The sequence below is a fragment of the Mesocricetus auratus genome, unplaced genomic scaffold (genome assembly GCF_017639785.1).
Source record: "Mesocricetus auratus isolate SY011 unplaced genomic scaffold, BCM_Maur_2.0 Super-Scaffold_100031, whole genome shotgun sequence".
NCBI lineage: Eukaryota > Metazoa > Chordata > Mammalia > Rodentia > Cricetidae > Mesocricetus > Mesocricetus auratus.
The window spans coordinates 13,746,963-13,774,403 of record NW_024429212.1 but is presented as its reverse complement, the minus strand read 5'-3'; the positions used below and the strand labels follow the sequence as shown (position 1 = coordinate 13,774,403).

The following is a 27,441-nucleotide window of genomic DNA, read 5'->3' as shown; positions in this document are numbered from 1 at the left end:
TGGTAAAGATTGTTTGAAAATACAATTTATCAGAGGTCATCGGGTAGAAAAGCTTAGAATGATGTTTTCGGTTGTGTATGAATCTAAGTTCCTTATTGATATGTCTGAAACTTCTTCCTTTAAAAAAACGTTAAAACAGCCAGCAAGAAATAGTATAATTGATGCTGCTAAAATCTGGCCAAATATACCACCTCCAAGTACTCAGCCCGCACCTCGAGCCGTCCCCCTGTGCAATGGCTGTAGAGCAAAAGGGATGGAGAAGGAGACCTCACTGTTGGCAACCAGTCTAGGCAAAGCTGCTTCGAAATTTGGTAAATAATGGTGTAGCATACAAAAGTGCACTCAAGCTGTCTTTTTCTGAAGGGTTATTTATCTTTTATGTGTTCGAATGCTTTGTACGCATGTGTGTAAGTGTACTTGTGTGTGCCTGGTGCTGGTGGAGGCCAGAAGAGGGCACGGATCCCCTGGAACTGGAGTTGCTGAAGGTTGTCGGCCACCATGTGGGTGCTGGGAACTGAACCCTTGTCCTCTGCAAGAGCAGCCAGTGCTCTTGACTCAGCGCTGAGCCTTCCGTACAGCCTCCGTTTGAGTTGTTTCCAGTATCTGACACAAGTGCTGTGTTTAATTGCCTATAAAAAATGCCTTGTGATTCTAAGGGTCTTTATCATTTTGAAGTATCTGTGTCTTTTCCCTCATTGGGCAAAAATCTTTGACTATAGGCCTTTATGTTGAGCTGAGACTGTTTGAGACCAAATCTATATAGGAAGATGGGAAGTGTATTGGAGAGTTAAATGCTGTAGGAGACTTGGGCTACTTAGATTGTATGTTTAGTTTAATGTTTTTGAGACAGTCTTTCTATGTAGCCCTGGCTGTCCTGGAACCCTCGGTATAGACAGACCATCCTTGCCTGGAACTCACAGAGGTTCACCTGCCTCTACCTACTGAGTGCTGGGATTAAAGGCGTGTGCCACCATGCTTGAACTCAGCTTAGGTTCTTAATATGTACTAGACCTATTTAGTATTTAGAAAAATTTAGTAGTAGCTGACTGTTAATATTTGAAACTTTAGAGTTTGAAATCAAAGTTATTTTCCTAAAAAATAGTCACTGTGCTGTTTTGTCATCTAAAAACATTTCTGAAAGGTTAGAACCGATGTTAGCAATGGGTAGTTTGCAGTGAGAATCAGTGCCGGTTTTACCTCGGCGGTCTCCTCAGTGCTCTTCCGTACCCAGCGGACAATTCTGTACCCAGGGCCTCCACTGAGGTGGAAGCAGGTCTAGGGTCCTCACATGTCACTCAGTTCTCTGGTCATCATTGCAGAGCCACCATGGATCAGCAGGGTGAAGCCACACTGCTAACATAGACTTGTTTTGACTCTCCTGGTTTGTAGGCTCACTGTTATTGAAGGAGTAGCTGGGGCACACACCTTAAATCCCAGCACTTGGGAGGCAGAGACTGATCTCTGAGTTTGAGGCCAGCCTGATCTACCAAGCAGGTTCCAGGACAGCCAAGGCTACACAAAGAAACCCTGTCTTAGGGAAAACAGTAGGAGTGATGTCAGTATATCACTGAAATATCATGGTTGCTTCTCAGGCTGGCCAGTGAAGTTGCTATCCTTAACCTTAATGGCAAGCAATGACTTGATGTTTCTGCTATTTAGAATGATGGGCAGTTACCTATTGTGTTTTAGTTGACTGTTTTCTTTTTCATCATGTGTAATTGAAAGTACTAATTAATATTTCTTAAGGGCCACCAGAAGTTGCAGTCACTGGACAAGTGCTGGAGACCCTCCCCCCCATCGGTGTTTTCTGGGATATTGAAAATTGCTCAGTCCCCTCTGGCCGGTCAGCAACAACTGTTGTACAGAGAATCCGTGAGAAGTTTTTTAGAGGACACAGAGAAGCAGAGTTTATCTGCGTGTGTGACATCAGTAAAGAAAACAAGGAAGTGATTCAAGAGCTAAATAATTGCCAGGTAAAACAGTTTCTTTCATTTACTTTTGTTAAGTATCATACTCTTTGGAGAGATGGCTCAGAGGTTGAGAGCACCGGCTGCTCTTCCAGAGGTCCTGAGTTCAATTCCCAGCACCCACATGATGGTTCACAAGCATCTGTAATGAGATCTGGCGCCCTCTCTGGCCTACAGGTGTACATGCAGGCAGAACACTCTGTGTGTGTGTGTGTGTGTGTGTGTGTGTGTGTGTGTGTGTGTGTGTGTGTGTGTAAATAAAAAAGGAGTTGCAGTCTGCTGAGGGTCAGCAGTGAGAGCACAGAGGACCGGAGTTCAGTTCTCAGCACCCACGTGGTGGCTCCCAGCCGTCCGTAACTCCTGCTCCAGGCATCTGACGTTCTCTGGTCTCTGCAGGCACCGGGCACATATGTGGTATACAGACATGCATGCAGGCGGGCACCAGCACATATGTGGTATACAGACATACATGCAGGAGGTCACCAGGCACATATGTGGTATACAGACATACATGCAGGAGGTCACTGGGCACATATGTGGTATACAGACATACATGCAGGAGGTCACCAGGCACATATGTGGTATACAGACATACATGCAGGATGTCACCGGGTACATATGTGGTATACAGACATACATGCAGGCGGTCACCAGGCACATATGTGGAATACAGACATACATGCAGGATGTCACCGGGTACATATGTGGTATACAGACATACATGCAGGAGGTCACTGGGCACATATGTGGTATACAGACATACATGCAGGAGGTCACCAGGCACATATGTGGTATACAGACATACATGCAGGATGTCACCGGGTACATATGTGGTATACAGACATATATGCAGGCGGTCACCAGGCACATATGTGGTATACAGACATACATGCAGGCAAAGCACCCATACACATTTAAAAAAATGTTTTTTCATTCTTCAAGACAGGGTTTCTCTGTGTAACAGACCTGGCTGGCCTGAAACTTTCTATGTAGACCAAGCCGACCTTGAACTCACACAGATCCACCTGCCTCTGCCTCTCGGTGCTAGGGTTAAAGGCGTGCGCCACAGCCAACCTGATTACTTGGAGTGTTTTGTTTAAAATTCCAATTCTAGATTGGATTATTGATGGCATTGTTTTTATGCTGTTTTTCAGGTGAGAGAAAGGCACACAAAGTTTCTCCTGAATGTTTAACGTTTGGTCTCAGTTGCTTGTATCTTGGTGCTGTGCACTGTAGTTTCCGTGTGTGCTTTAGATTCATCTCCGCTCTCTGAGCCAGGCATATAGAATGGATGTAGTATTTACAATTCACAGATGAAATTGAGACTATAAGAAGGGAGACCACTTTCTTATGGTTGCATTGCCAATAAATGAAAGGACAGGAATAATTAGCTATTTATTTATTTAGAGACAGAGTTCCACCAGATAGCCCTGACTGGCCTAGAACTCCCTATCTCTGTCTTCTGAGGGCTGAGATTAAAGGCGTGTACCATTCACAGTGTTCCAAAACAAAATTTAAGTCAAGACTCTCTGACCTTACAGTCCGCTGTAAAACCAAAGATAGAATCCATATGTTTTGAATCTTGGAAAAATAATGCCACTGGCATTCCATATTTCTGCTTAGAATTATATGTGTATATGTAACATAGAAATATTATATATTCTAACACACACACAGTCAAATCCAAATGAAAATTACATGTGGTTGAGGCACTTTGCTTTGGAGACTGCTTTGTGAAGACAGTGGCTGACATAGACAGGTGATAAAATGAACCTCACACTGTACCTTAACCATACCAAGTACAGGTTGTGGACAGAATGTGTCATGGAAAGCTTGATGACTTGGAATTTGACTTCCTTTTCCCTCTTCCTTTTTAAAAGGGGGATAAAAGAAGTTCAAAAGCAATTAGAAGTAAGACGGGATAATAATTTCTCCACTTTTTACATAGAGAACCAGTTCTGAAATTATTGAGTTCCAGTTGGAACCTCCCCATTCCCAACAATAATTGAAGGATTTTTTTTTTCCTTGTGTGTGTTATCCACTAGGGGCCAGGTGTTGTGGTGCATTTCTATAATCCCAGAATTCTGGAGGCTGAGGCAGGAGGATCAAGAATTTAAGGCTAGCCTAGGCTACACAGCGAGACCTTGTTTTAAGAAAAGAATGTGGACCAAGTATGTGGCAGTTTTGTAACCCCAGCTCTTTCTTACTCAATGGCCGTTTTGATGAATGTCCACAGGTAACCGTTGCTCACATAAACGCTACTGCAAAGAATGCTGCTGATGATAAACTCCGTCAGAGCCTACGAAGGTTCGCAAATACCCACACTGCTCCAGCTACCGTGGTTCTTGTGTCAAGTAAGTGTCCAAACACCTGCTAGTTTCAGCCACAATCACTGCATGGGAACTACCAGACACACATGCCAGAGAGCCACAGAGGTGAATGCAGGGCATGCAGTAATGACTGTTGACAGCTGTTTATGAAAACAGCTGAGTCTACAGCCTGGCATGGGGGCTCACCCCTCTAATCCCAGCATGCGGGAAGCTAAGGCAGGAGGATCATGAGTGCAGGGCCAGCCTGGGCTACATAGTGAGCACTTGTCTGAAAAACTTAAGAAAGAAGAGAGTCCAACTCTTAATGTTCCCTGAGATATTGCAGGGCCAGTTTATTCAAGAAAATGGTTTTTTGGGGGGTTCCCCTCCCTCAGTATTATATCTTAAAAGAAGAAAGATGAATAATTTTCAGATTTGCATCTCCCCAGTGTGTTGAGAGCTGCTCCCTATTACTATCAAAAGGAAGCTACGGTTTGGGTGTGTGGTATGATTGCCCTGTCGTGTTAATTCTTCACAAGAAAGTGTGTTCCTGCTCAAAAAGAGGAGGAGAGTGACTGAGCCCCAGCCGGCCTGCTGCCGTCTCCTTGGCCGTGTCGCTAGCTACTCAGGGCTGTCTCTGGAATGTCTCTAATACTTGTCTTTTCTTTCAGCTGATGTCAACTTTGCACTGGAACTCAGTGACCTGAGGCACAGACACGGTTTCCACATCATTCTGGTGCATAAGAACCAAGCGTCCGAAGCCCTGCTGCGTCACGCTAACGAGCTGATCACATTTGAAGAGTTCATTTCTGATTTACCCCCGAGGTTACCACTGAAGATCCCTGTGAGTGGGCTTCTGCTGCCGTTGCTGGTTCCTAGTAGTAGATTTTAGAGGCTGAGAGAGAGCCTTCAGCAGGGCTCACCAGGTCTGGGTGCCATTCTCTGTAAGCTTGGAAACCTCAGATTCTTGTCTCCAATAGATCCGGATGAGTTTTCTTTGAATGCTTCTCACACTTGCCTAGAGAACCAACTGGTGGCTTCGTCTCAGAGATAGATAGGCACTTGCTCTTGTCCCCAGGGCTAAAGCTACTGTGTGTCAAACGGAGGAACAGCGGGAGAAGACTGTCACTTTTGCCCTCAGGTGTCATGGGTAGGGAGCATGATAAGAGCTCACGCCCCTGTGTGTCTGACTGCAGACGGTCAGAGCAGTTGCGCATCTTTTGGGTGATTTCTTCCCAGACTGCAGCAGGCTGCAGGGGCGGTGCTTTAGTGCGTTTCTTGTCCTGCGTGGGTGCCATTGGATGTTGTAGGCCACACATGCAGGGGCAGCGTTTCTGTTAGACTTGATTTGAGATAAGGGTGATTGCCACAGCGCTGAGCCAAGTGTACACTGCTTGGGGAATGCATGAAAGAAATTCTAACGGTGGAAAGGACTCCAGCGTGGGTGTCCCAGGAGAATGACATTTCCCATGCATTAAATGCATTTTAATATTCAACTTAATAACTTCACAGTTGCAAGTGTATTTTATAAATGACCCTGCCCAACCCAGTACTTGATATGTCTGTAATGTTACATTTAGAAATTAGCAGCAGGGATATCAAAACTCTTGGGCCATTCTGGGCTGTGTAGCCTCTGCCCAGCCAGGGCTGCATTAGTGAGACCCTGTGAAAGACAAGGAGAGGAGACGGCATCTGGTTTCTCTCAGGAGGAGGTAGGAGTCCGTGCTTAGGAAAGGCAGGTTGTTAGCCACAGCAAAGCAGAGGCTTCCAGCCCATCCCCGAGTCCCAGTTGCCAGCCGGCCCGGGGCCTGTCAGTCAAAGCCGTGTGAGGGACGATCACATGGGGCTTGCAGACTCTGGTTCAAGGATCACAGTCTACCACAGCCTTTTGAGTTTCTTCTCTCCGGCCTTGTTTTGGCGACCCGTGGCTGGAGCCGCGTTACCTCCCTTCTGTATCTGTCTTGTGCTTCCCAACCAGAAATGTCATTAACTTACTTGGGATATTTTGGCAGAGAGCTTGCCCATATAAGAGGCGTCATGGTTAAAAAAGGCCAGTTATTCAGAACATGGAGTTGTGTGGGATGCTCTCCCATTTACGAGTGATAACAACACAGTTTTTCTTCAGCCCAGCCTGTTAGTAAGGTGTGTTTGCCTGGGTTTGCGTATTGGGTGTCACAGGAAGAAGAGATTTTATTGATGATTAATTGGCATAACCCATGTAAAAAGGAAGTTCCCAATTGCAAAGATAATGCCAGTGTAAAACCAAAACAGCGTGCAGAAACGAAGAGTGCAAAACCTCAGTCCTACCCTGAAGGGGACCACTGTTTATAGTTCAGCATCGTCCTCCAAATGTGAGAACTATATAAAAATTGTGAGGTCACATGTCTCCTTTTCTTTTTTGTTTTTTTTCTGTTTTTTGTTTTTTTGAGACAGGGTTTCTCTTGTGTAGCTTTGGAGCCTGTCCTATCACTCACTCTGTAGACCAGGCTGGCCTCAAACTCCCGAGTGCTGGGACTAAAAGCGTGCGCCACCAGCACCCGACCGTCACATGTCTTTAAACAAAAACAAAAAAACTTAGTATCATAATTTGGGTGTCGTTCCATGTCCACATAAAATCCTGGTACAATTGCCCATATTTTTAGCCATTGGAATGCTTACTGACAAGCTAGGCACTGGCGGTGCACACCTTTAATTCCAGGAAGCAGGAACAGGCAGAACTCTGAGTTCGAGGCCAGCCTGGTCTACAGAGTGAGTTCCAGGACAGCCAGGGCTACACAGAGAGACCCTGTCTCAAGACAGAACGAATAAACACACCGAGGAGAATGCTAACTGACAGCGTGTCTGTGGCTGGCCTTTGGTTTCTTTAAGCAGTCTGCCTGTGATTGGACATGCTCTGTACTCAGTTCTTACCATCTCCAGCAGCTCGCCCGGGGTGTCTTGAGGATGCGATGTCATCTGTGGTAGCTCTGGGTCAGAGGTCACTGGTCTTCCAGGAAGATGACTTTGACCCCTGTGCCTGATGGGCAGTGCCTCTCTCCCTGCTCTCAGTGAGAATGCTTTCCAAGACGCTTGCCAGTGTGACGGGCAGTGTGTGCTGTCTGCCTCCAGCTGGCCTTCTTACTGACCCGTTTTTAGCAAATCCTTTCTTTTGCTGTTGCCCTTGAAGATTTTTTTTTTTTTTTTTTTTGCTGTGGCTCCCACATTTAGCTCTCTCCATAATTATCTTTATTCTCTTAGCATTTTCACAGTTCTGTTTCATTTTTTTGGAACTGAGGACCAAACCCAAGCTTTCTAGGCGAGTGCTCTACTACTGAGCTAAATTCCCAACCCCCAGTTCTGTTTTTGTTTATGTATTTCCCTTCTCTGTAGCCTTGGCTGTCCTGGAACTTGCCCTGTAGATTTACCTAACTTGAACAACCACCACCTAGCCCCCCTCCCCTCTCCCTCCCTACCTCCCTCCTTCCTTCCTTCCTTTCTTTCTTTTTTTTTTTCTTTTTCAAGGCAGGGTTTCTCTGTATAACAGCCCTGGCTGTCCTGTAAGTCACTTTGTATATCAGGCTGGCCTCAAACTCACAGAGATCCGCCTGCCTCTGCCTCCCAAGTGCTGGGATTAAAGGTGTGCGCCGCCAACATCCGACTCTTGGCTCTATTTCTTGATACATACATTCCAGGATATCTGGAAGGTTTCCGACCACAGAAATAAGAGGCTGTTCTCTGGCATGTACAGCTCATTAGTTTTTAGTATTTGCTGAGTTGTACTTAGTTTGAAATGGTTTCCACATGATATCTGCCAATTGGTGGTGATTCCCTTCTCACTCCAGGCAGCTAACCCCTGGTCTCTAGGTTGGTCTTTTCTGGACGTTGTGTAGAAACAGAATCGCTTAGTATTTCTGCCAGCAGCTGATTGTTGGAAACAACATTCAGCTATACTGAATAGATTTACCCTTCCCCGTCAAAGTGGCTGTCCCTGCCTCCTCTGTGAATTAGCTCAAGTGGGGACAGGGCCTGTTCTTGTTTTGAATCGAGTGTGTCCTGTTGCCTGACCCTGAAGCAGCGTTTCCCCCGTGCTTACAGTGTCACACCCTGCTCTACGTCTATAACCTCCCGGCAAATAAAGACGGCAAGAGCGTCAGCAACAGGCTGAGGCGCCTGTCTGATAACTGCGGTGGCAAAGTGCTGAGTATCACGGGCTGCAGCGCAATTCTCCGCTTCATCAGCCAGGACAGCGCAGAGCGGGCCCAGAAGCGCATGGAGAATGAAGACGTCTTTGGCAACAGGATCATTGTGTCGTTTACCCCAAAACATAGAGAGTTCCTTGAAACCAAGAGTTCCAACACAGTCACTGATAAAGCAAAGTCCCCCAAAAAAGTTAAGAACACAAAATTGTGCCTCCTCAAAGACACAAGTGAGCAGTCACCCAGTGCCAAAGCCATGCCTGGAAAAGGGCTGCAGGCACATTCTGGATCCACTACAAAACCCACGAACATTAAGAGTTTACAGGTAATTCTGATCTCACTTGCTCTTTAACGTTTGCGGTAGATTTGGTTTCTCTTTGTGTGCCCAGTGCCTGCTGGCTCCTGTGGTGTCCTCTTATTTTGGTTTTTGCTGAGACTTCAGACATTTTCCTCTGGTATAGGATCTAACCCCATCTGAGGGTTAGGGTTTAAGGCTGCTGCGCTTGTGTCTTTAAAGGAGCTGTGCCGAATCGAGTCAAAGACTGGCAGCAGAAGCAGTGAGCACCAGCAAGGCCACGGGAGGCTGGCAGCACTACCCAGTGGTGGCCTGAGCACTTCAGTGCCCACCCTGGGGGACACAGGCGCGACAGAGCCACTTTACAGACGCAGTCAGAAGTATGCTCAGTTTTCCTTTCTTGGTAGCCGCTTCTGCGAAATTACGGGAGACCTGTGACGTGTGTTCTCAAATTCTCCCTCCTGTTAGAAAAGAGAGCCTCAGTTCCTGGAGCGTTGCCAGTTCTCCTGTAGACAAGGAGAGAGAGGAGACTGCCTTCCAAGTGAGCTACCCATCTGCCTTCAGCAAACTGATCGCCTCAAGGCAAGTCAGCCCTCTGCTCACCCCTCAGTCTTGGTCTCCAAGGTAAGTCCAGCTCTCGTGCCCGTGGGGCGGATATGCAGCAGGAAGGTTCTGGACAGGTCACTGTGGTAGTTATCGAGACAGCACACAGCGAGACGGGTCTCCCCTGCTAGAACCTCCCTGCCCGTTGCCATAGCCAACATTCAGAGGCAATGCTTGCCCTCCTCCATTCGGGAAATCTAGATGTCCCTACGGTTAGGGTTAGGGTTACGTGCCCATGTTCCCAACATTGGGGAAACTGAGGCAAAGGGATCACGAGCCTGGGCTACATAGTTCAAAGCCAGCCTGTGTTAACTTGGCAAGACATTCAATACAAACACCAGCTAGACAAACAGCATCTTATACTCTTGGTGCTGAGGGAAGCCAAGTTGAGTTGTGCCTTGGTTGCTCTTAATGTGGTAGTTTGTAGAGGCCGCCGTGAGCCTTGGCAGACAGGCTGCTGTAAAGGCCTGTTTTTCCACTGTGTTCGCTGTGCATGGCTGGTGAAGATTCTGGAAAGCTAAGCGCGGTGGCGCACACCTCAAGTCCCAGCACTTGGGAGGCAGTGATCTTAGATCTCTGTGAGATTGAGTTCAGCTGTTCTACACAGCAAGAGCTTTATAGGTAGACCTTATTTCAGAAAAAAAAAAAAATAGAAAGGTAATGTACAGTTTCCTATAGTAATTGACACCAAAGCTGCCTCATGTGTGATGGTAGGCCCTGCATGTAAGTCAGGGGAGGTTACCCTCACGTAAGCATTAGAGGCCTTGCATGTAAGTCAGGGGAGGTTTCCCTCACGTAAGCATTAGAGGCCCTCATTTAAGTCAGGGGAGTTACCCTCACGTAAGCATTAGAGGCCCTGTGTGTAAGTCAGGGGAGGTTACCCTCACGTTAGCATTAGAGGCTAAGGTTGTAAGACTAAAATGCCCAGAGTGGAATTTTAATACAGCGAGGCTTCCTACATTTCCTCCCTTTTCTTTAACTATGTCTGTGAAATAACATTGGATATTAAATAATTTTTATTGAAGTAAACTCATAGTACTTTAGACAGGAAGCCTAAATTAGGGTAGGTTTGAGGTAAAATCCACTGCACAGCGCAATAGGAACGTCTGTTACTGTGGCTTCAGACAGAGCTGAGCTGGCTGACCCTGTTGCCTTGAGCTGCTCACCTCTTCTGTGTTTTCTGCAGGAGTTTGTCTCCAAGCCTTCTAAGCAGAGCCTCGCCACTTGCTCTCAGTGTTGCCAGTCCCAGCAGTGGTGCCGACTGCCCAGACCCATTTGCAAACGGTGTTGACATCCAGGTCAGCAACGTGGATTACAGGCTGTCCAGGAAGGAGCTGCAGCAGCTCCTCCAGGAGGCCTTTTCCAGGCATGGCCAGGTACATTCACTCTCGTTAGTTAGGGTTATTGTTTGGGTTTTGGAGACTGGGTTGCGTTTTTAAGACAGGCTCTCAGCTCTGCAGCTCAGACTGGTCTCCGATATGTGCGGGTCTTTCTGCCCCAGCCTCCCAAGTTGATGTGGTCAAAGGCAAAAGCCACAATACCCAGCTTCACTCGTTCACTTTTTTAAAGATGTGTTTTTTTAAATTAGTTATGTGGATGTGTGTGTGTATCTGTGTGTGGGTATTGTGCACATGTATTTTGGAGCTAAAGTTCCAGGAGGTTTTAAGTTGCCCAATGTGGATGCTCTGACTGAACTCTGGTTCTCTGGAAGGGTAATGTACAGGCTCTTAACTGCTGAACTGTTCCTCTAGCTGACCCTCCCCAACCCCCCTGTCACTCCTGTCCTTGTTAGGTTTACCCCTGGTGGCACCAGAGGGCCAACTGGGACACAGAAACCTCAGCCAGGACAGGGGAATGATTGGGCAGGTTTGAACTCCTTTTCCCTTCTGTGTGTTGGAAGAAGTATAGGACACACTGTTTTTAAGACATCACCCCAGAGAAAAACGAAGCTAGTCATGGGAAGTGCCTGTCGTAGATAGAGGGACTTACTAAGAACTACATCCAAAAATACAAAAAACCAGTCTAAAGCAGTAGTTCTCAACTTTCCTAATGCTGTGACCCTTTAAAACAGTTCCTCATGTTGTGGTGACCCCCAACCATAAAATGACTTTCATTGCTTCTTCATAACTGCAGTTTTGCTGCTGCTATGAATTGTCATGTAAATATCTGGTATGCGACCCCTGTGAAAGGTGGTTCGACCTCCAGAGGGATTTCGACTCACAGGTTGAGAACCGCTGGTCTAAGGGAATGTTAGCTACTTCTTATTATATTTTAATGTACTCACCCCAGTGTTTAGGTGTAGTTTGTTTAAAAATGTACCTTTTGGGCTGGAGAGAGGGCTCAGGGGTTAAGAGCACGGACTGCTCTTCCAGGGGTCCTGAGTTCAATTCCCAACAATCACATGGTGGCTCACAACCATCTGTAATGAGATTTGGTGTCTTCTTCTGGCCTGCAGGCATGCATACAGACAGAACACTGTATGTATAATAAATAAATAGATCTTAAAAAAAAAGTTCAAGGTTATCTTTTAAAAAAAATGCATCTTTTATGGACCTGGTGTTTTGGAGAGTCAGAGAAATTCTAGTCTCTGAGTCTGCCTCTGGGTTAATTATGCCAGAGCATACAGGCAGACTGGCCAGTCTAAGATCACCTACACTCTGGTCACCTGCAGTACCACATTCAGACAAGTTACCTCTTGCCAGCCCTGACATCTGTTAACATATCCCGCAACAGTTCATTCTCATGTTTGACGGTGACAGGCTCTGGGTAGATACTGATAGTGCTCTGTTTTATTTTGTCCTGTTGTAGGTCAAGAGTGTTGTGCTCAGTCCCCATACCGATTACCAGCTCAAGGCCATTGTGCAGATGGGAACCCTGCAAGAAGCAATCTGTGCAGTGAACAGCCTCCACAGGCGCAAGATTGGCAGCAAGAAGATTCTGGTCTCCCTCTCCACAGGAGCTGCCAACAAGTCACTCTCTTTGCTAAGGTAAAAAACAGCATCCAGGCCGTCCCCTCCAGGACATAACAACTGACCTATCACATTTCCAGCTCTCCTGTATACAATAAAGGTTATTGTGAATTGATAGGGTTTGAAATCTGCCCTGTGGCTCTTGCTCAAGTTGTTATCCAAAAACCAAACACAGCTTGAACTTGGCAGGCTCTTGGGAGTAAAGTAGCACACTGCGTGCCCAGAACAGGTTCTAAGACTAGCAGAACCCTACAGTAACATGCAGAGGCCTGGAAAGGGGGAATCCCGGCTGGGGTCCTACAGCAGTCTCCCTGATGCCGGGTTCAGTGGGCTCTTGGGACTGTTCATGCTGCTTTGACTCTCCCACTATGAGGAGCTAGTAAAGTAGGATTCTCTGAGTGTTGCAGTATCAAGGACCTTCTCTCTGATTTGCACGGGGACAGTATTTGAAGTTGTGGGTGCATTTTGTTTTCCTTATAATAAAATACCACTCAGGGTTTTGCAGTGTTTGGAAATGGAGAAAAGCCCTCTAATCCTGTGGCTCCAAGCTAATCATCTTTCCAGGTTGGGCTTGTTTTTTTGTTTTTTTGGTTTTTTTTGGTTTTTCGAGACAGGGTTTCTCTGTGGCTTTGGAGGCTGTCCTGGAACTCACTTGGTAGTCCAGGCTGGTCTCGAACTCACAGAGATCCGCCTGCCTCTGCCTCCCAAGTGCTGGGATTAAAGGTGTGCGCCACCAACGCCCAGCTTGTTTGTTTTTCTTTGAGTATTTTTGGTACCTTTTTTGTAAAGAATGATGAAGGTGATACTGATGCAGTTACATGTCCAATCGCTGGCAGGAATTCCAGTCCCATACATAACCCACACCTGGCAAGAGATAACTCAAACTATTCTGCCTTCAGTTTGAGTTAAAACCCAGTGTGTGCCCCTGCCCTGTCCTCAGGAGACCCCGTGTCTTTCTGCTGCATTGATATGGGAAGTCCTGTTACTGAGTCCCAAGGAATCCCAGGGAATGACTTGATAATCTTTCATTGGCTTGTCCCTAAAATCCTTTTGATTTTCTTTTTAACCTTTCCGAAGAGCAAACCCTGACATGTCAGAGACTAGAGCGTTTACTCTGCATGCACATTGTGTTAATTTTATGAGCCTTTGAAAAACGTACTTTGGCCAGGCGGCCTCACCTTTAATCCTAGCACTTGGCAGGGTAGAGGCTGGAGGATATCTTTGAGTTTGAGGCCAGCCTGGTGTACAGAGGGAGTTCCCTGTCTCTTGAAAAACTGGAAGAAAAACAATATATATATACATACATACATACACACTCACATACATACATACATACATACATACATACATACATACTTTGTAATATACAGGAGTAGCCCCTTCTCTAACGCGTGGGTTTTGTCTTACAGTGCAGAAACAATGTCTATTCTTCAAGATGCACCTGCCTGCTGTTTGCCTCTCTTTAAGTTCATAGACATCTATGAAAAAAAGTAAGTTCTGCTTGTTGTTCCATTGATATAGTCAGTAGTGATTGGTGACTTTATGGGAAAAGCTATTATGCTCACCCTTAAGGAACTTCTTACAGAGATATAATCTGATTAGAAATTTGAACCAAATGCTTTTTTAAAAAACTTATTTATTTTTAGCAACTTTAGAGTCAGATTTCTGCTTATTGCTGTGAAGAGACAGTATGACCAAAGCAACACTTAGGAAAAAGCATCCAGTTATGGGCTGGCTTACAGTTTAGAGTTGCAGTCCATTGTCTTCATGGTAGGAAGCATAGAGACACATGGGCAGGCAGGCGTGATCCTGGAGAAGGAGCTGAGAGTTCTCCATCCACAGGCGGAGGGTAGAGGGAGACCGGGAGATGGGGGGAGAGCGAGAGACAGACAGACAGACAGACAGACAGACAGACAGACAGACAGACAGACAGACGGACATAAAGACTGGGCTCGAGCTCCTGAAACCTCAAAGCCTCCCCCCATTGACACACTTCCCTCGACAAGGCCACCTCTCCTGATGTGCCGCTCCCTATGAGCCTGTGGGGACCGTTTTCATTCAGACCACCACGGTTCTCAAAGCTAAGCTTTTTTGTGTTGTTTTACTACTCTTCAATGGCATTTGTGAGCTTGCTCTGTGCTTTAGACAGGGACTAGAGTCTCCGGTGTCCAGTGCACAGCAAGCATTAGGGAAAGCTGAGGCGCTGCAGAAACGCAGATTTGCAAAGGCTGTGGTTCTGTACCCAAAGAGTTTGCTAGAAGGAAAGAGAAAATCTCACAGATTCTTCTGTGAGTCAGAGAGAATGCCAGTGAAAAGGAGATCCAAAGGAAGGCACACAGGGGGCGTGGCAGCCACTCCATGAGTCATGAGCTGTTGCATGCATGGAGGAATGGGAGAGCAGAGATATGGTGGTCAGAGCCGTCTTCAAGGAGAAGGAGGAGAGAGGGAAAGCTTTGCACTGGGCCAGTTCTGTGTTGATGCAATTGGCTGCAAGAAACTGTGTGCAGCAGAAATTTTAAGTCTCTTTGAGACCTGGTGGCAGGTATTGGCAATTTCAACATTGGAGAGTGAAGGCCAGAATATCATGAGTTTAAGACATACTTGGGTATGCAACGGCCAGACATGAGATACTCTCCCCAAAACTAAACAAATGGATGGCGGGATGGGTGCAGAGCAGAGGTTCTCGACCTGTGGGTAGCAATCCCTTTGGAGGGCAGAGAACCCTTTCACAGCTGTCAGATATTATCTGTCCTGCATATTAGATATCTACATTATGATTCGTGGCAGTCAGTAGCAAAACTACAGTTACAAGTGGCAACAAAAATAACTTACGCGGGCGTGGGGTCACCACATGGGAACTGTATTAAAGTATCGCAGAGCTAGGGAGGATGGGAAACACTGGGCTGGAGAGGGCTCAGCGGTTAGGAGGGGCACTGGCTGCTCTTGCAGTGGACCCAGATTTAATTCCCAGCACCCACACGGTGGCTCACACCCACCTGTAACTCTATCTCCAGTTGATATGATGCCCTTTTCTGGCACTAAGGCTATTGCACACAAGTGGTGAACAGGCATACATGTAGGCAAAACATGTGTACACATCAAATAATATTCTTTTAAAGATAAAGGAGATTCAGGTGCCTGTGGATCAGGAATCTATGACTGGCACTGCGTAGGAATCAGGATGGCAGGGTAAAAGGTGGAAAACCTTTGATCTGGGGACACGATGGGGCAGCTCAACAGGAGCAGGGGCTGAAGCTTGAATGGGGGCGCAGTAAGCGTTAGGTCTGGGACATAAAAGTTTCGGGCACATTGGAGCCTTGATACGGAGAGTTGGAGTCTGGGAGGCTCCGTGATTGAGATGTTGGTTCTGAAAGCACTGGCTGCTGTTTGCTGAAGAGGCCTTGTGATGGGCAGGGAAGCAGATAGGGCCAGAAGAGGGGGGAGAGAGAGAGGTGACTGGAAGGCCAGGGAAGCAAGCGAGGTCCCAAGGATGAGGATGGTGGGGTAAGGAAATGCCAGACACGGGGAGTTTCAGCGGGCTGAGGAAGCGGGGTGAGGTTTGGGGACGACTAGTGACGTAGCACCAGGAGGGAAGGGGCTTAGAGCCTGAGCTAACGTCAGTCCTGAGAGATCAGTTATTTTCACTCCACAGTAACAGAGTTTAGGACCAAGATGAGAGCACAGAGATATCTCCCCCGTGGGGAGACCCCAGGGACTGGTGTAGGAAAGAAGCCTGATGGATGTAGGGGATTGGCATTGGAACCTGGAGAGGTAGGAAGGAATTGCCAGTACCCAGGCCAAGCCCCCATGCCTAGTCACACACTGCCCTCATTCAGCACCGTGAGGTACAAGTTATCACAGCGTTTTAAAGACGGCCAAATTGAGGCTCAGACTGAAGCAGAGTGAGCATGCAAGCTCAAATCTGTCTGCTTCCAGAACCTGGCCATTATGCTCCAGCTATACAGGTCCAAGTCAGGGTTGAGGAGTTGAGGAGGCCGGTGTGGGTGAGAACATCTCTTGAAAGGAGTGTGCTCGAAAGGGCATTGTGTGGGGGGGGCACATGTTGAGAGAACTCACATCTTTGACACTTATGAGGATCTGGGAAGGGGCCATCAAATGTTGTTCTGCAGAGAGCCACACGGTTGCAGGATGAATGAGCTAAGTAGTTTCATGTCACTCTTGGAGAGATGGGGAAGCCATTCTATGTTGCTTTATTCAAACAGGTCAGGTGTTTCTACATAAGAAAAACATTCTAGGACTGGAGAGATGGCTTAGAGGTTAAGAGCACTTACTGGTTCTTCCAGAGGTCCTGAGTTCATTCCAGCGATCTGGTGCCCTCTTCTGGCCTACATGCAGGCAGAACACAGAATACATCATAAATAAATCTTAAAAGGAAAAGAAAAATATTCTAAGACAACCTCTCTTTCCTGTTCTTAGGTATGGACACAAGTTAAATGTGTCTGATTTATATAAATTAACAGACACGATTGCAATCCGCGAACAGGGAAACGGGTGGCTGGTGTGTCTCTTACCCAGCAGCCAGGCCCGCCAGAGCCCCCTGGGTTCTTCCCAGTCACACGATGGCTCCTCCGCTAACTGCAGCCCAGTTCTGTTTGAAGAGTTGGAGTATCATGACCCTGTCTGCAGGCAACACTACCCTAACAAGGACTTCAGGTACATCAGCCTCCAGAGAGTGAGCGGGGAATGCTTTCCACTCCTGAGAGTCAGCTCACTGCCCGCTCGCTCTCTTTCCTGCAGGGAACATGAATTTGATCCAGACTCTTACAAGATCCCTTTTGTGGTCCTCTCTCTGAAAACGTTTGCACCTCAAGTTCATAGTCTTCTGCAGACCCACGAGGGCACCGTGCCTTTGTTAAGGTGAGCCGTGTTAGCCTTTGAGGTGAGCCTTGGGAGTAGGGTGTTGTGGGGTCGTTCCTGCAGTCTGTCTACTTACTGATTAGAAATAGGGCTCTGTGTAAAAAGTAAGTAAAACAAATACAGGCCACCAACAACAAAAGAATTGGATAGACTTAAAAGAAGAAGTAGAAGTAGAGCTCTGTCCTGGGTTGGAGCTTTGAGGAATGGATTCATGCACTCAGTATTTAACAAGAAACTGGGTTTGTGTTTAATTTCACAAACATAAGCACGAGGACAGTTTCTTCTCTGCAGGGTAGAGGCGCATCCAGGTTGAAAACTTGCACAAGTTGCAATAGAGCACATCATCTCATCTGTGTTCAGGCTCCCAGGCTGTGGAGAGGACCGTTCATCGGAGTCACCTACAGCGCTTTATCTAACTCCCTACTCGACACTGCCCAGGGATTTCCAGAGCTGTCAGAGTGTGCCACAGAGGCCAGGCCCACAGCTCTTATTTCCTAACAGACAGATGAAACCCTCCTGTTGAGCCTGCCTTTCCCATTATTTCTATGTAACCTTTCCCTCTTCAGCTTTCCAGATTGCTACGCTGCGGAGTTTGGTGACCTAGAAATCATGCAAGACAGCCCCAGGGGTGTCCCTCTAGAGCACCTCATCAGCTGTGTCCCAGGAGTGAACATCGCCACTGCTCAGAACGGTGTCAAAGTACTGAAGTGGGTTCACAACAAGCCCCCGCCTCCTAGCGCTGGTAGGTCAGCAGCACCAGGGGCAGAGGCCTAAGCCCCTCCCGTCTGCAGGGAGGCCAGGAGGACGCTGAGGGTTGATTTCAGGTGGCAGCACCACTTTCACCAAAGTGTCTCCTGTGATCTTAAAACCCCCAGATGCTTAGGGGTGGGTACAGCCTGACTTTTGAAGATAGCCAGCACTGGGCTATAAAGGTGCCTCAGAGAGTAAAGGCACCTGCCACGCAGCCTGACAGCCTACGTTTAAACATCAGGGCCCACACGGTGGGAGGGGAGAACCAGCTTCCTAGCTGTGTCGTGCCATGAGTGTGTGCGTGTGCATGTGTGTGCGTGTGCGCACAGGCACTCCTCCTTCTCTTTGACGCTAGCGTGTGTTCCTTCCTAGGCTTGTACCTGTGTTTCCTGTGCAGGGAAGGGGAGAGGGTAACTGGGAGCCTGAGTTAGCCACGCTCTGGGAGCTCTGCAGAACCTCCTTCCTGAACCCATTCTCTCCTCCCTCAGGCTGGAGCTGCAAAAGACCCGTTTGTGCATAAGTTCACAGATCCCTTCTACTTCTATAAAGATTCTTGTCTGATTTTTTTTCTTTAGGTTTTATTTATTTTTTTATTTTTAGTTTTTGTATCACTGCTGTTTTATTGTTACTAGCTTTAATTTTTTGATTTCTGGTTTTTGTGTTATTGTTAATTATGTTTTTTGATTTTCAGTTTTTGTATTGTTGTTATTATTGAAGATAGCGTCTTATGTAACCTAGGCTTGTCTTGAACTCATGGACCCTCTTGCTTCAGCCTCCCCAATGCTGAGATTAAGGGCATTTGCCACTATTCATCTCTATTAGGTTGTTTTGGGGGGGGGTATTTAAAACTTTTATGAGGTGTGAGCACTTGAGAGTGCAAAACCCTAATAGTGCAGACCTGTTTATTATTGCACTTAGGAGATGGGAGGCTTGCTGTGAGTTTGGTCTTCTCAGGGTGGTTCCGTCCTGCCGGGGCTCCATAGTGTGACTCTCTCTCTCTCTCAGGAAGGAACTAGGTGGATAGATCTGTTTCTGAGTCTATGTTCCATCCTGCTCCGATTACTGCCTCCCATAGCTCCAACATGGGTTAATTCCATTCTCATGGGTCACCCATCTATACTGTGTCTGTGGGAAAAATATTCCCCATGTGGCCAAGTTACAAATGGGTCTTTGAAGTATAGATAGCCCAGTGCAGTCTGGGAAACCCTTGGTCATCTTCACTTCCGCTACAACCCTAGCACGCTCCGTGCTTTCCTGAGACACCTTTTGAGAATCACGGGAATGGTTGGCCTGCCAGTAGTGAGGCGGGCCCGGTCATTTGGTTCCATGCACAAGTGGACACTCGCAACAGGAGCTTGCTGCGTTCATTGCATCAGGGAAGCTGTACCTGAGCTCCTCTGTGTCTCTTCCTCTGCAGACCCTTGGCTCCTGCGCTCTAAAAGTCCGGTGGGTAATCCCCAGCTGATCCAGTTCAGCAGAGAAGTCATTGATTTACTGAAGAGTCAACCGTCCTGCATCCTGCCAATTAACAATTTCATCCCTTCATACCACCACCATTTTGCAAAGCAGTGCCGGGTTTCAGACTATGGCTACTCCAAGCTGATTGAACTGCTGGAAGCAGTGCCTCATGTGTTACAGGTAAAGGGTGTGAGGGATCCAAGAAAGGAGTGTTCCTCAGTGACGTCAGCTGCCACAGACAAGCAGTAACCTCATGTTTCAGAGTGCCATTCCGAGCTAAACGTCCTAGAAGAGCTTGCTTCAAGATACACCGCCCTCTCAAGCTTTGTGGAAACTGCAAATTTCCAACCTGAAAGAGTTCCCTAGAGGCCTGTGGCATTTTCCTTCTAGTGTCTGTGGGCTGGTACCTTTCCACCTGTTTTCTAGAATGCTCACTGTTAGAAGGGGCTGCTGTGAGCATCATTTGATTACATGTTGGTACCTACCAGGTCGTCAAGGGCTGGCTCTGCCCTTCATGAGTGGGACTTAGTCACTGGACCAGGGTTCAGCATTGGATCCTATCTAGGCTGCCTATCCCTTCCCCTGAAGACAGTGTTTTCATGATTTCCCACTGTTGAAAAGGCCTGAAGAACTAGCTGTCCTTTAGAGTTGAAGTTAGTCATCCAGACCGAGCGTGGGTGCGCTCCTCCTCTTTATGCCTGCGATTACTTGAGACAGTAGCACTTTGAAAACTAATGGACCTGGCCTGGGAAGTTGGAGCTCTGTTCTTCCTAGCTGTACGGGTTGCATTGTGTCCATTCCAAGTCACAGATATCATACAGAGAGGGAGATAGTCTGAGAGGAACAAGCAAGAAAGACAGAAACGAGGTTGAGTTTTTCATAGTATAAGTAATCAGACATTTCATTTTCAGATCCTGGGAATGGGCTCCAAGCGTCTGCTGACCCTTACTCATAGAGCCCAGGTGAAGCGCTTTACTCAGGATTTACTCAAACTCCTCAAGTCCCAGGCCAGCAAGCAGGTCGTTGTGAGAGAGTTCTCCCAGGCGTATCATTGGTGAGTCCATGGGAAGCTTTAGAAAGACAAGACATTTCTCGCCCTTCCTCCCCACAAGCTTCAAACTGTCCTCCACGTTTTCATTAAGCAGTTTTATAAAGCCTGTTACTGTGCTAACAGTTTTACTCACCCTTTACCCATTTCCCTGTTAAAACACAGGTGTTTCTCAAAGGACTGGGATGTCACAGAATATGGTGTTTCTGAGCTGACTGATATCATATCAGAGATCTCAGATACAACCATCTGCTTGTCCCAACAAGATGATGACATGGTCATTTGTATCCGAAAAAGAGGTATGTGGAGGGATGTTGTCTGTCTCAGCAGTGCCTGTTTTTATTGTTCTTTTGAGAACCAGCTTCACTGTGTGGCCCAGGCCTCCCTGAGTGTTGGGATTGTAGGCATGATCCTGGTCATCCATTACTTTTAACAGAAATAGGTTGTTTTTGTTTAGTTGGGTTTTTTTTTTTTGGGGGGGTGCCCTTTTCTCTCCTTTTCCATGGTTCCTGATGGTTCCCTGGGAAGTGCCGTTTGTAAAACTGCCTGATACACAGAGCCTGTGTTCTTTGAAGGAAGGGAAGCTGTGTGTCCTGTAAGGAAGCACACTAGTTTCTAAGAATCTGCTCAGGGGAGAAGAAGCTGGAGCTACCACTTTGTTGGCTGCTTCCCGGCGGCGTGCAGCCAGGAAGTTTCTTGTACCCGTGTCACTCAGTGCAGACCCAATCTTAGCCGGAAAACTGCTTCATCATACATACTTGGGAAAAACCAAACTCATAGAAATGTGGCCTTTGTCTTCCCATGTAGTAAGTAGTTCAGTCCAGGCACATCTGGGAGACAGACCTGTTAATTAGCATATTCCACTCCTTCAGCCCTGGGAGTGTCTGTGTCCCTGAGGTCATGGGCTTCCTGAGTGAACATTTGTAGTGTCCCTCTTTTCCCAGTTCTCTTCCATTCAAATTCAAGTCGGTAGAAATGAAGATCAGGCTTCAAGTACTTTTTCTCATGTTGTTACAATTTTGATGCCTGATTCTTTTCTGCTGGCGACTTTGAACTGAAGATCAAATGAGTAAATAAAAAGCGTGTGAATGCTCAGAAGTGCTTGAAGCATCCAGACCTCTGTCGTCTGTCCTGTTCACGTGGGTGTAATGCACAGGGTCTATAGAAGTCGTCCCTGTCTTTAGGTGATGACACATAGCAGCCTCCCATCCCAGGACCTCGAGCCTGTGTGAGAACCACTGGCACAGAACCTGCTACAAACCCTGTGTTTCTGGGGCTGTGTGGTGGGGAAGACAAAGCTAACCTCTGTGACTCCAGCCGCTCCCCACGGTCGGCTCTGAACTCCGTGGGTGGACGCCTGATGTGAAGGTGCTTTGTTCTTTTCAAGAACGCACTCAGGATGAGATCGAAAGGACGAAGCAGTTCTCCAAGGACGTGGTGGACTTGCTGCGCCACCAGCCGCACTTCCGGATGCCCTTCAACAAGTTCATCCCCTCCTACCACCACCACTTTGGCCGCCAGTGCAAGCTTGCGTACTACGGGTTCACTAAGTTGCTTGAACTTTTGGAAGCCATACCTGAGATTTTACAAGTAAGTGAAGAGATTCTGATTCTCTTAAGTGTTTTTCTGAGCAGTGTGTAGGGAGGTATTTCTGTTTTCAGTTATGGATCTAAAATAGTCTCATCACCAAAACTATACTTTGACCTGTTGGTAATTTTAGGTAAATGGAGGATTTGTTCTTAATCCCAGAATTTATGAGGTGGAGGCTGGGGGAATTCTGTGATGGAAGCCAGCCTCGGTTAAACAGCAAGATTCCAACTCAGAAATAATCCCCAGCTCGTATTAGAGTAGTCACTGAAAATGGGATGCGATGGTTTAAGGGTCGAACTAGGTATTTTTTGAGCAGCACCATGCTTCCCAAATCTCCTTGGTTGGAAGTGGGGTGAAAATATTTGTGCCAGGCTCTTCCAAGTGGGGTTGGATTTCTGTTATTAATTTTATTAATGTAATCTTTAACAACAAAAGTGTTGTTAAAACTTTTTATTGTTATAAACCATACATAACACAATTTACTGCCAGGAAAAGGAACACTTTGCATGTGTGTTTGAGTGCCCGGGGAAGAACTCTTGGATCTTGCAGAAATAAGCCTCCATAACCACACTCCCATCTTCAGTGACCATTGCGTAGGCTTCCATGCCATTTAACTCTGCGTACAGTCACGTGTTCAAACCCCTTCTTCCTCCCCATGTGTTTTTGAAGGTGTTGGAATGTGGAGATGAGAAAATCCTGACTTTGACCAGAGCGGAGCGATTCAAGGCTCTAGCTGCCCAGTTTGTTAAGCTTCTGCGGTCCCAAAAAGATAACTGCCTTATGATGACAGACCTGCTCACGGAATACGCTAAAACTTTTGGTTATACGTTTCGTCTCCAAGACTACGATGTCACGTCGGTCTCTGCGTTGACACAGAAGCTCTGTCATGTTGTAAAGGTGAGCAGTGGCTGCTGACTGGGCTGTGACGTGCCCGTGTAGGGCCTTGTGTGTACAGCAGCATTTCTGTGCCCTGCGTGTCACTGAAACCTTACTAGGTGATAGGAAGTGGCTTGATTTGACACTTTAGATTGATGGTCTTCCTTTGTATCTTTACTTATGGCCTTTCTGGACTGGTTACTTTTTACCTTAGGCTGTCTGTGCTCAGGTAAAATTGAATCCTTCCAGAGATTTCTTAGTCCCCAAGGTTCCTGGGAGACTAGATCATGAATCTTCCAAGGATCCTGACTCATTTAGGAGTCATCTTAAGAATAAACACAAGCTTAGAATTGCCCTTGTGGCTGCAAAACCCTTTTCAGGGGGCACCTTTCTCTTCTTCCCTGCATCCTCTGCTGAGCTGACCCTTCCGCTTACAGGTAGAGCAGCTGGACACTTTCCAGAGCATCTAAAGCACAGGACTGGGAGCGATTGCCAGGAGGAAGACATGGAAAGGGAGGCAGGGAGTGGCGGTGCCATCAGTAAGAGGCGGCGAGAACCTGGGCTTGTTCGGATCGCTCATAGGTCAGAGGGAACAGGAAGAGAGCCAGCTGTGTTCCACGAGACTTAGGAGGTGAACTGACTTGTTGCTGGGAAAAGCAGTCAGGCGTCAGAGGAAAAGTGAGCAGGGTTTGCCACAGCTTTTGACAAGCTTGCTTGTGAGAGGAAAGTTGTGAGGGCCACGGGTAGACCCGGGCTGAAGGAAACTGACGCGCGGCTGGCCTGGCGTGCAGGCGCTGCGTGCTTGGGAGAGAAGGCGGATGGGCTCTGGGCAGTGTGATGAGGGTGGGCTGGGCCACAAGGGAGGACTTCCTTAATCTTCACAGGGGTGGGGCTGATGGGCGGACCCGAGCAAAGCTGAGTCTGGCATCTGTCACCAGGAAAAGAGCAGCAATGCTGCCATTACCTGGAAGGTTCAGAAGCTGTGTAAAGAGTGGGGCTCAAGGCTTAAGAAGAGCTCAGAGAAGGTCTGAGGTGTGGAGCCAGGGGTGAGGAGGAGCATTGTACATGTGGAGTGCTAATGGTCATGGAATGGAGAGACAGCCACGGCTGGCACGTCACGCGCGTGCAGGTTCAGAAGCTGACGGCTGGGTTCATGGTGAGAGCCGGCCAGATGAGCACAGCAGAAGACTTATGGGCAGGAGCGCTTCAACCGTGGACAGGAATGCCAGTGTCGGCGTGGTGCTGAGACAGACAGCAAGGTGAGAAACACAAGCCTGCCTGTCATCCCAGGATGTCAGGAGGCTACAGCAGGAAAACGTGACATTCAGAACCAGCCTGGGCAGCTTAACAACACCCTCTCTGAGTCTGCAAGGATAGAAGACTGCAGTTACAGCCCAGTGCTAGAGAGCTTGCTCAGCTTGCAAAGCCCTGGGTTCAGTCCTCAGTTCCACGCACAGAGAGAAACAGAACCAGGTAAAAAGGACTCTGAGACTTGAGTGAAAACAGAGGAGACTGAAGAAAGTAGTGCTGTCTACAGGTGGGGGGCAGGAGGTGGGGGGCAGGTTCATCTTCTCCTTTGGAACATCATTGGAAGGCAGGCAGGGGGGTAATCCCCGAAACCCCAAGGAGTCCTGCAGAACTAGCACTGATACCTAAGGTAGGAAATCTGAGTTTCTTCTTGGGGTTTTTAGTCTCATTGATGAGGAATTGAGTTTGTTAGAATTTTAAAGAAACAGCCCAGGCAGGCAGGCAGGCTGTAAATCTTGCTGTACCCAGAAGAGAGGGAAAGCCATGCTGTTTGAAGAGCGGGCACAGAGGTCAGCCGCAGGGCGGGGAGGGGGAGTTCTTCAGAAAGTCTAAGGAAGTCCGGAGTACCAGGGACATGTGCCTGGGCCACGGCTGCATCTGGAAGAAAAGAGACGAGGAGGAGGAGCTTTCCAAGTGGACAGACCCAGCCAAGCTTCATGGTGGCCTGTGTGGGGGCTGGGCATTCTGGGAAGGAAAACTGCATCGTCTTATACGAACCCACACATCATTTAGCCGGGTCTTTTTCTTGCCCAATCTTTAAAGAACGGTTATTATGTGTCTGGGTATGTCTGTGCACCACATATGTGCAGTGCCCCTGGAGGCCAGAAGAGGGCACTGGATCCTCTGGGACTGGAGTTGCAAACGGTTGTGATCTGACATGCTGGAAATTGAATCCTGGTTATCTGGAAAAGCAGCCAGTGCTCTTAACCAAGGAGCCTTCTCCCCAGCCCTTTTCTTGACTCCCAAGGGAGGAGTTAAGAGCTTGTCTCCACCTAGAGGTGAATTCCATTCCTTAAAAAGGGTGAGAACGGCTGAGCAGTGGAATTGCTTCTGTCTTCCATCCCACATAGAAGCAAGGAGGATCCTGAATTCGAGGTTATTCTTGGCTACCCACAGAGGCCAGTCTCAAAATAGCAAATACCCAGTGAAGACTCTGAGCCAGAGCCAAAGATTAACCAGTGGGGACTTTGGTTCATGTAGCAAAGGCAGGAAAATGGGAGATGCCCACTGCAACCCTGGCTGCCTCCTGGAGCCTCCTGGGAGCTTGAGGGAAATTCTAGGCATGGTTTCCCAAGCTGTCAGCAAGATCCTGGGGTGTGCCCGGGCATTGGGACTTCTGAACCATGTCCTAGATGACTGAGAGCAGGACATGGGTTTCAGCAGCATCAAAGAAACAGTTTTGATAATGGTCTGGGAGTCTAAGACAGTGACCCAAACCCTCTAGACTCGTGTCTGCTGACTGAGTGCCTGCTTTCTCTCTTGTTTCCTTTTAAAGCTTTATGTTTATGTGGGTATGTGCTTGCCTGCTTGTATTGTGTGTGTGTAACATTAATGTCAGCGCAGTACCTGTGGAGGCCACAAGAGGGGATTGGATCACCTGGAACTGGAGTTAAAGGTGGTTGTATCTCCCTATATGGGTCCTGGGAACTGAACCCACGTCCTCTGCAAGAGGACCCACTGAGCCTGCTCTCCAGCCCCCGAGACCCTGCCTTTTCAGCACAAAACGTGTACAGCTCTGCTACCACAATGGGAGTGCGAGTCTGTCACAGCGTTGCCGTCCCAGTCCAGAGTGCACCCGGAAAGCAGATGTGCTGACGCCGGGCTGAGTCCTAAAGAGGACAAGCGTGTGGCCCCTCAGGCCTTACTGTGGGCAGCGAGCCCTTTGGTCCTTGCAGAGAAAGCAGAGCCAGCGGGAAGAAGTCTGAGAGGGAAGACTGGATCCCCTGGCTGATGGTGGAGTGCACAGAGCTCTGCTATCCGCCCTTAAGGTTATGACAGGTCCTTGTATTCGAAGAAGGCGCGTGATCTCGGCCACCAAGTATTTGTCTCTGCCTTGGTATTTGGTGCCAAGACGATGTCATATATCTCTCGCAGGTTCCCTCCCTTAAGTCCTTTGTCTCCTTGAGAATCTGCAGTGATCAGTTAGGTGCGTGACAGATGAAAATGCCGCCTTTAAAATTAGTTGTGGGGCCTCCCGTTGGTCACCAACCCAGTCACTGGCTTGGCCAAGACATGGCAGCTCACCTGCTGTCTGTCTGTCTGTCCTTGGGAAAACAGCAAGCATGAAAGGACTCACGAGTAGAGAGCCACAACAGTGTCTTCCAAATCACTACATGAAAAGTGAGTGGGTGGAGTCTGTAGGGAGGGTGAAAATAGTTTCCCTCCAGTCTCCTTCCAAGCGTCGGTCGCTGTCACAGAGACCCACTCGCTCCTTGTGTAAGAAACTCTGTTGGTCCTGTTAACCAGAAAAAGACAATCTGAAGTGCGTTCGCATTCTCTTTCCTTAGGTTGCTGACGTGGAGTCTGGCAAGCAGATCCAGCTGGTCAACAGGAAGTCTCTGCGGTCTCTCACTGCCCAGTTGCTGGTGTTGTTGATGTCTTGGGAAGGAGATGTCTATCTGTCTGTGGATGAGCTCAGGAAACATTACGAGACCACCCACAGTACTCCTCTCAACCCCTGTGAATATGGATTCATGACCTTGACCGAGCTACTGAAGACCCTGCCGTACTTAGTGGAGGTACATGTGTGAGTGTGCCTTCAGAACCATCGTACCCGAAGCTTCTCCACCCAGCGCTTCCAGAGTCCCTTAGGTCTGCGTTAGTATGTGTAGAGCTGGAGGAACTCTGGAGGTCTGACACTGGCTAGCCATTAAAATATAATCATTTCCCCCTTCCGTTTTCTCTGCCATCTTCTCTTATATACCCTTCTTGCTCTCTCTCTCAAATTCATGGCCTCTTTTCTTTTTAAAAAAATTTGTATTTATTTATTCACTGGTAGGTTTATTAATTTTATTTTATGTTTTGCTCGTGTTTATATATTGCATCAAATGCATGCCTGGTGCCCAAAGAAGTCAGGAAAAGGCTTGGAGCTCATGGGACTGGAGTTACAGACAGTAGTGAACCAACATTTGGACTTTGGGAATTGAACCCAGGCTTTCTGCAAGAACAGCAAGTGTTCGTCACTGCTGAGCTCCATGACACTTTTTCTTTAATTG

At 47.7% G+C, this 27,441-nt stretch overlaps 1 protein-coding gene across 5 annotated transcripts in view; it reads left to right on the top strand.

Annotated features, from left to right (window-relative positions):
• Marf1 (meiosis regulator and mRNA stability factor 1) overlaps positions 1–27,441 on the top strand; it is a 50,906-nt gene that overhangs the window by 7,882 nt on the left and 15,583 nt on the right. For 3 of the 5 annotated variants that reach the window (XM_021231376.2, XM_040733428.1, XM_040733427.1), the window contains 19 exons: positions 140–311; positions 1,747–1,973; positions 4,204–4,321; positions 4,948–5,120; positions 8,351–8,776; positions 8,969–9,126; positions 9,215–9,370; positions 10,536–10,725; positions 12,158–12,336; positions 13,728–13,808; positions 16,756–16,992; positions 17,077–17,196; positions 17,763–17,938; positions 19,364–19,584; positions 20,316–20,458; positions 20,618–20,751; positions 21,840–22,042; positions 22,712–22,939; positions 26,734–26,964. In XM_021231376.2, the coding sequence (XP_021087035.2) occupies positions 140–311; positions 1,747–1,973; positions 4,204–4,321; positions 4,948–5,120; positions 8,351–8,776; positions 8,969–9,126; positions 9,215–9,370; positions 10,536–10,725; positions 12,158–12,336; positions 13,728–13,808; positions 16,756–16,992; positions 17,077–17,196; positions 17,763–17,938; positions 19,364–19,584; positions 20,316–20,458; positions 20,618–20,751; positions 21,840–22,042; positions 22,712–22,939; positions 26,734–26,964 (3,573 nt within the window). The remainder of the gene's footprint in view (positions 1–139; positions 312–1,746; positions 1,974–4,203; positions 4,322–4,947; positions 5,121–8,350; positions 8,777–8,968; positions 9,127–9,214; positions 9,371–10,535; positions 10,726–12,157; positions 12,337–13,727; positions 13,809–16,755; positions 16,993–17,076; positions 17,197–17,762; positions 17,939–19,363; positions 19,585–20,315; positions 20,459–20,617; positions 20,752–21,839; positions 22,043–22,711; positions 22,940–26,733; positions 26,965–27,441) is intronic. The other 2 variants (XM_040733425.1, XM_040733426.1) reach the window with 2 other exon arrangements.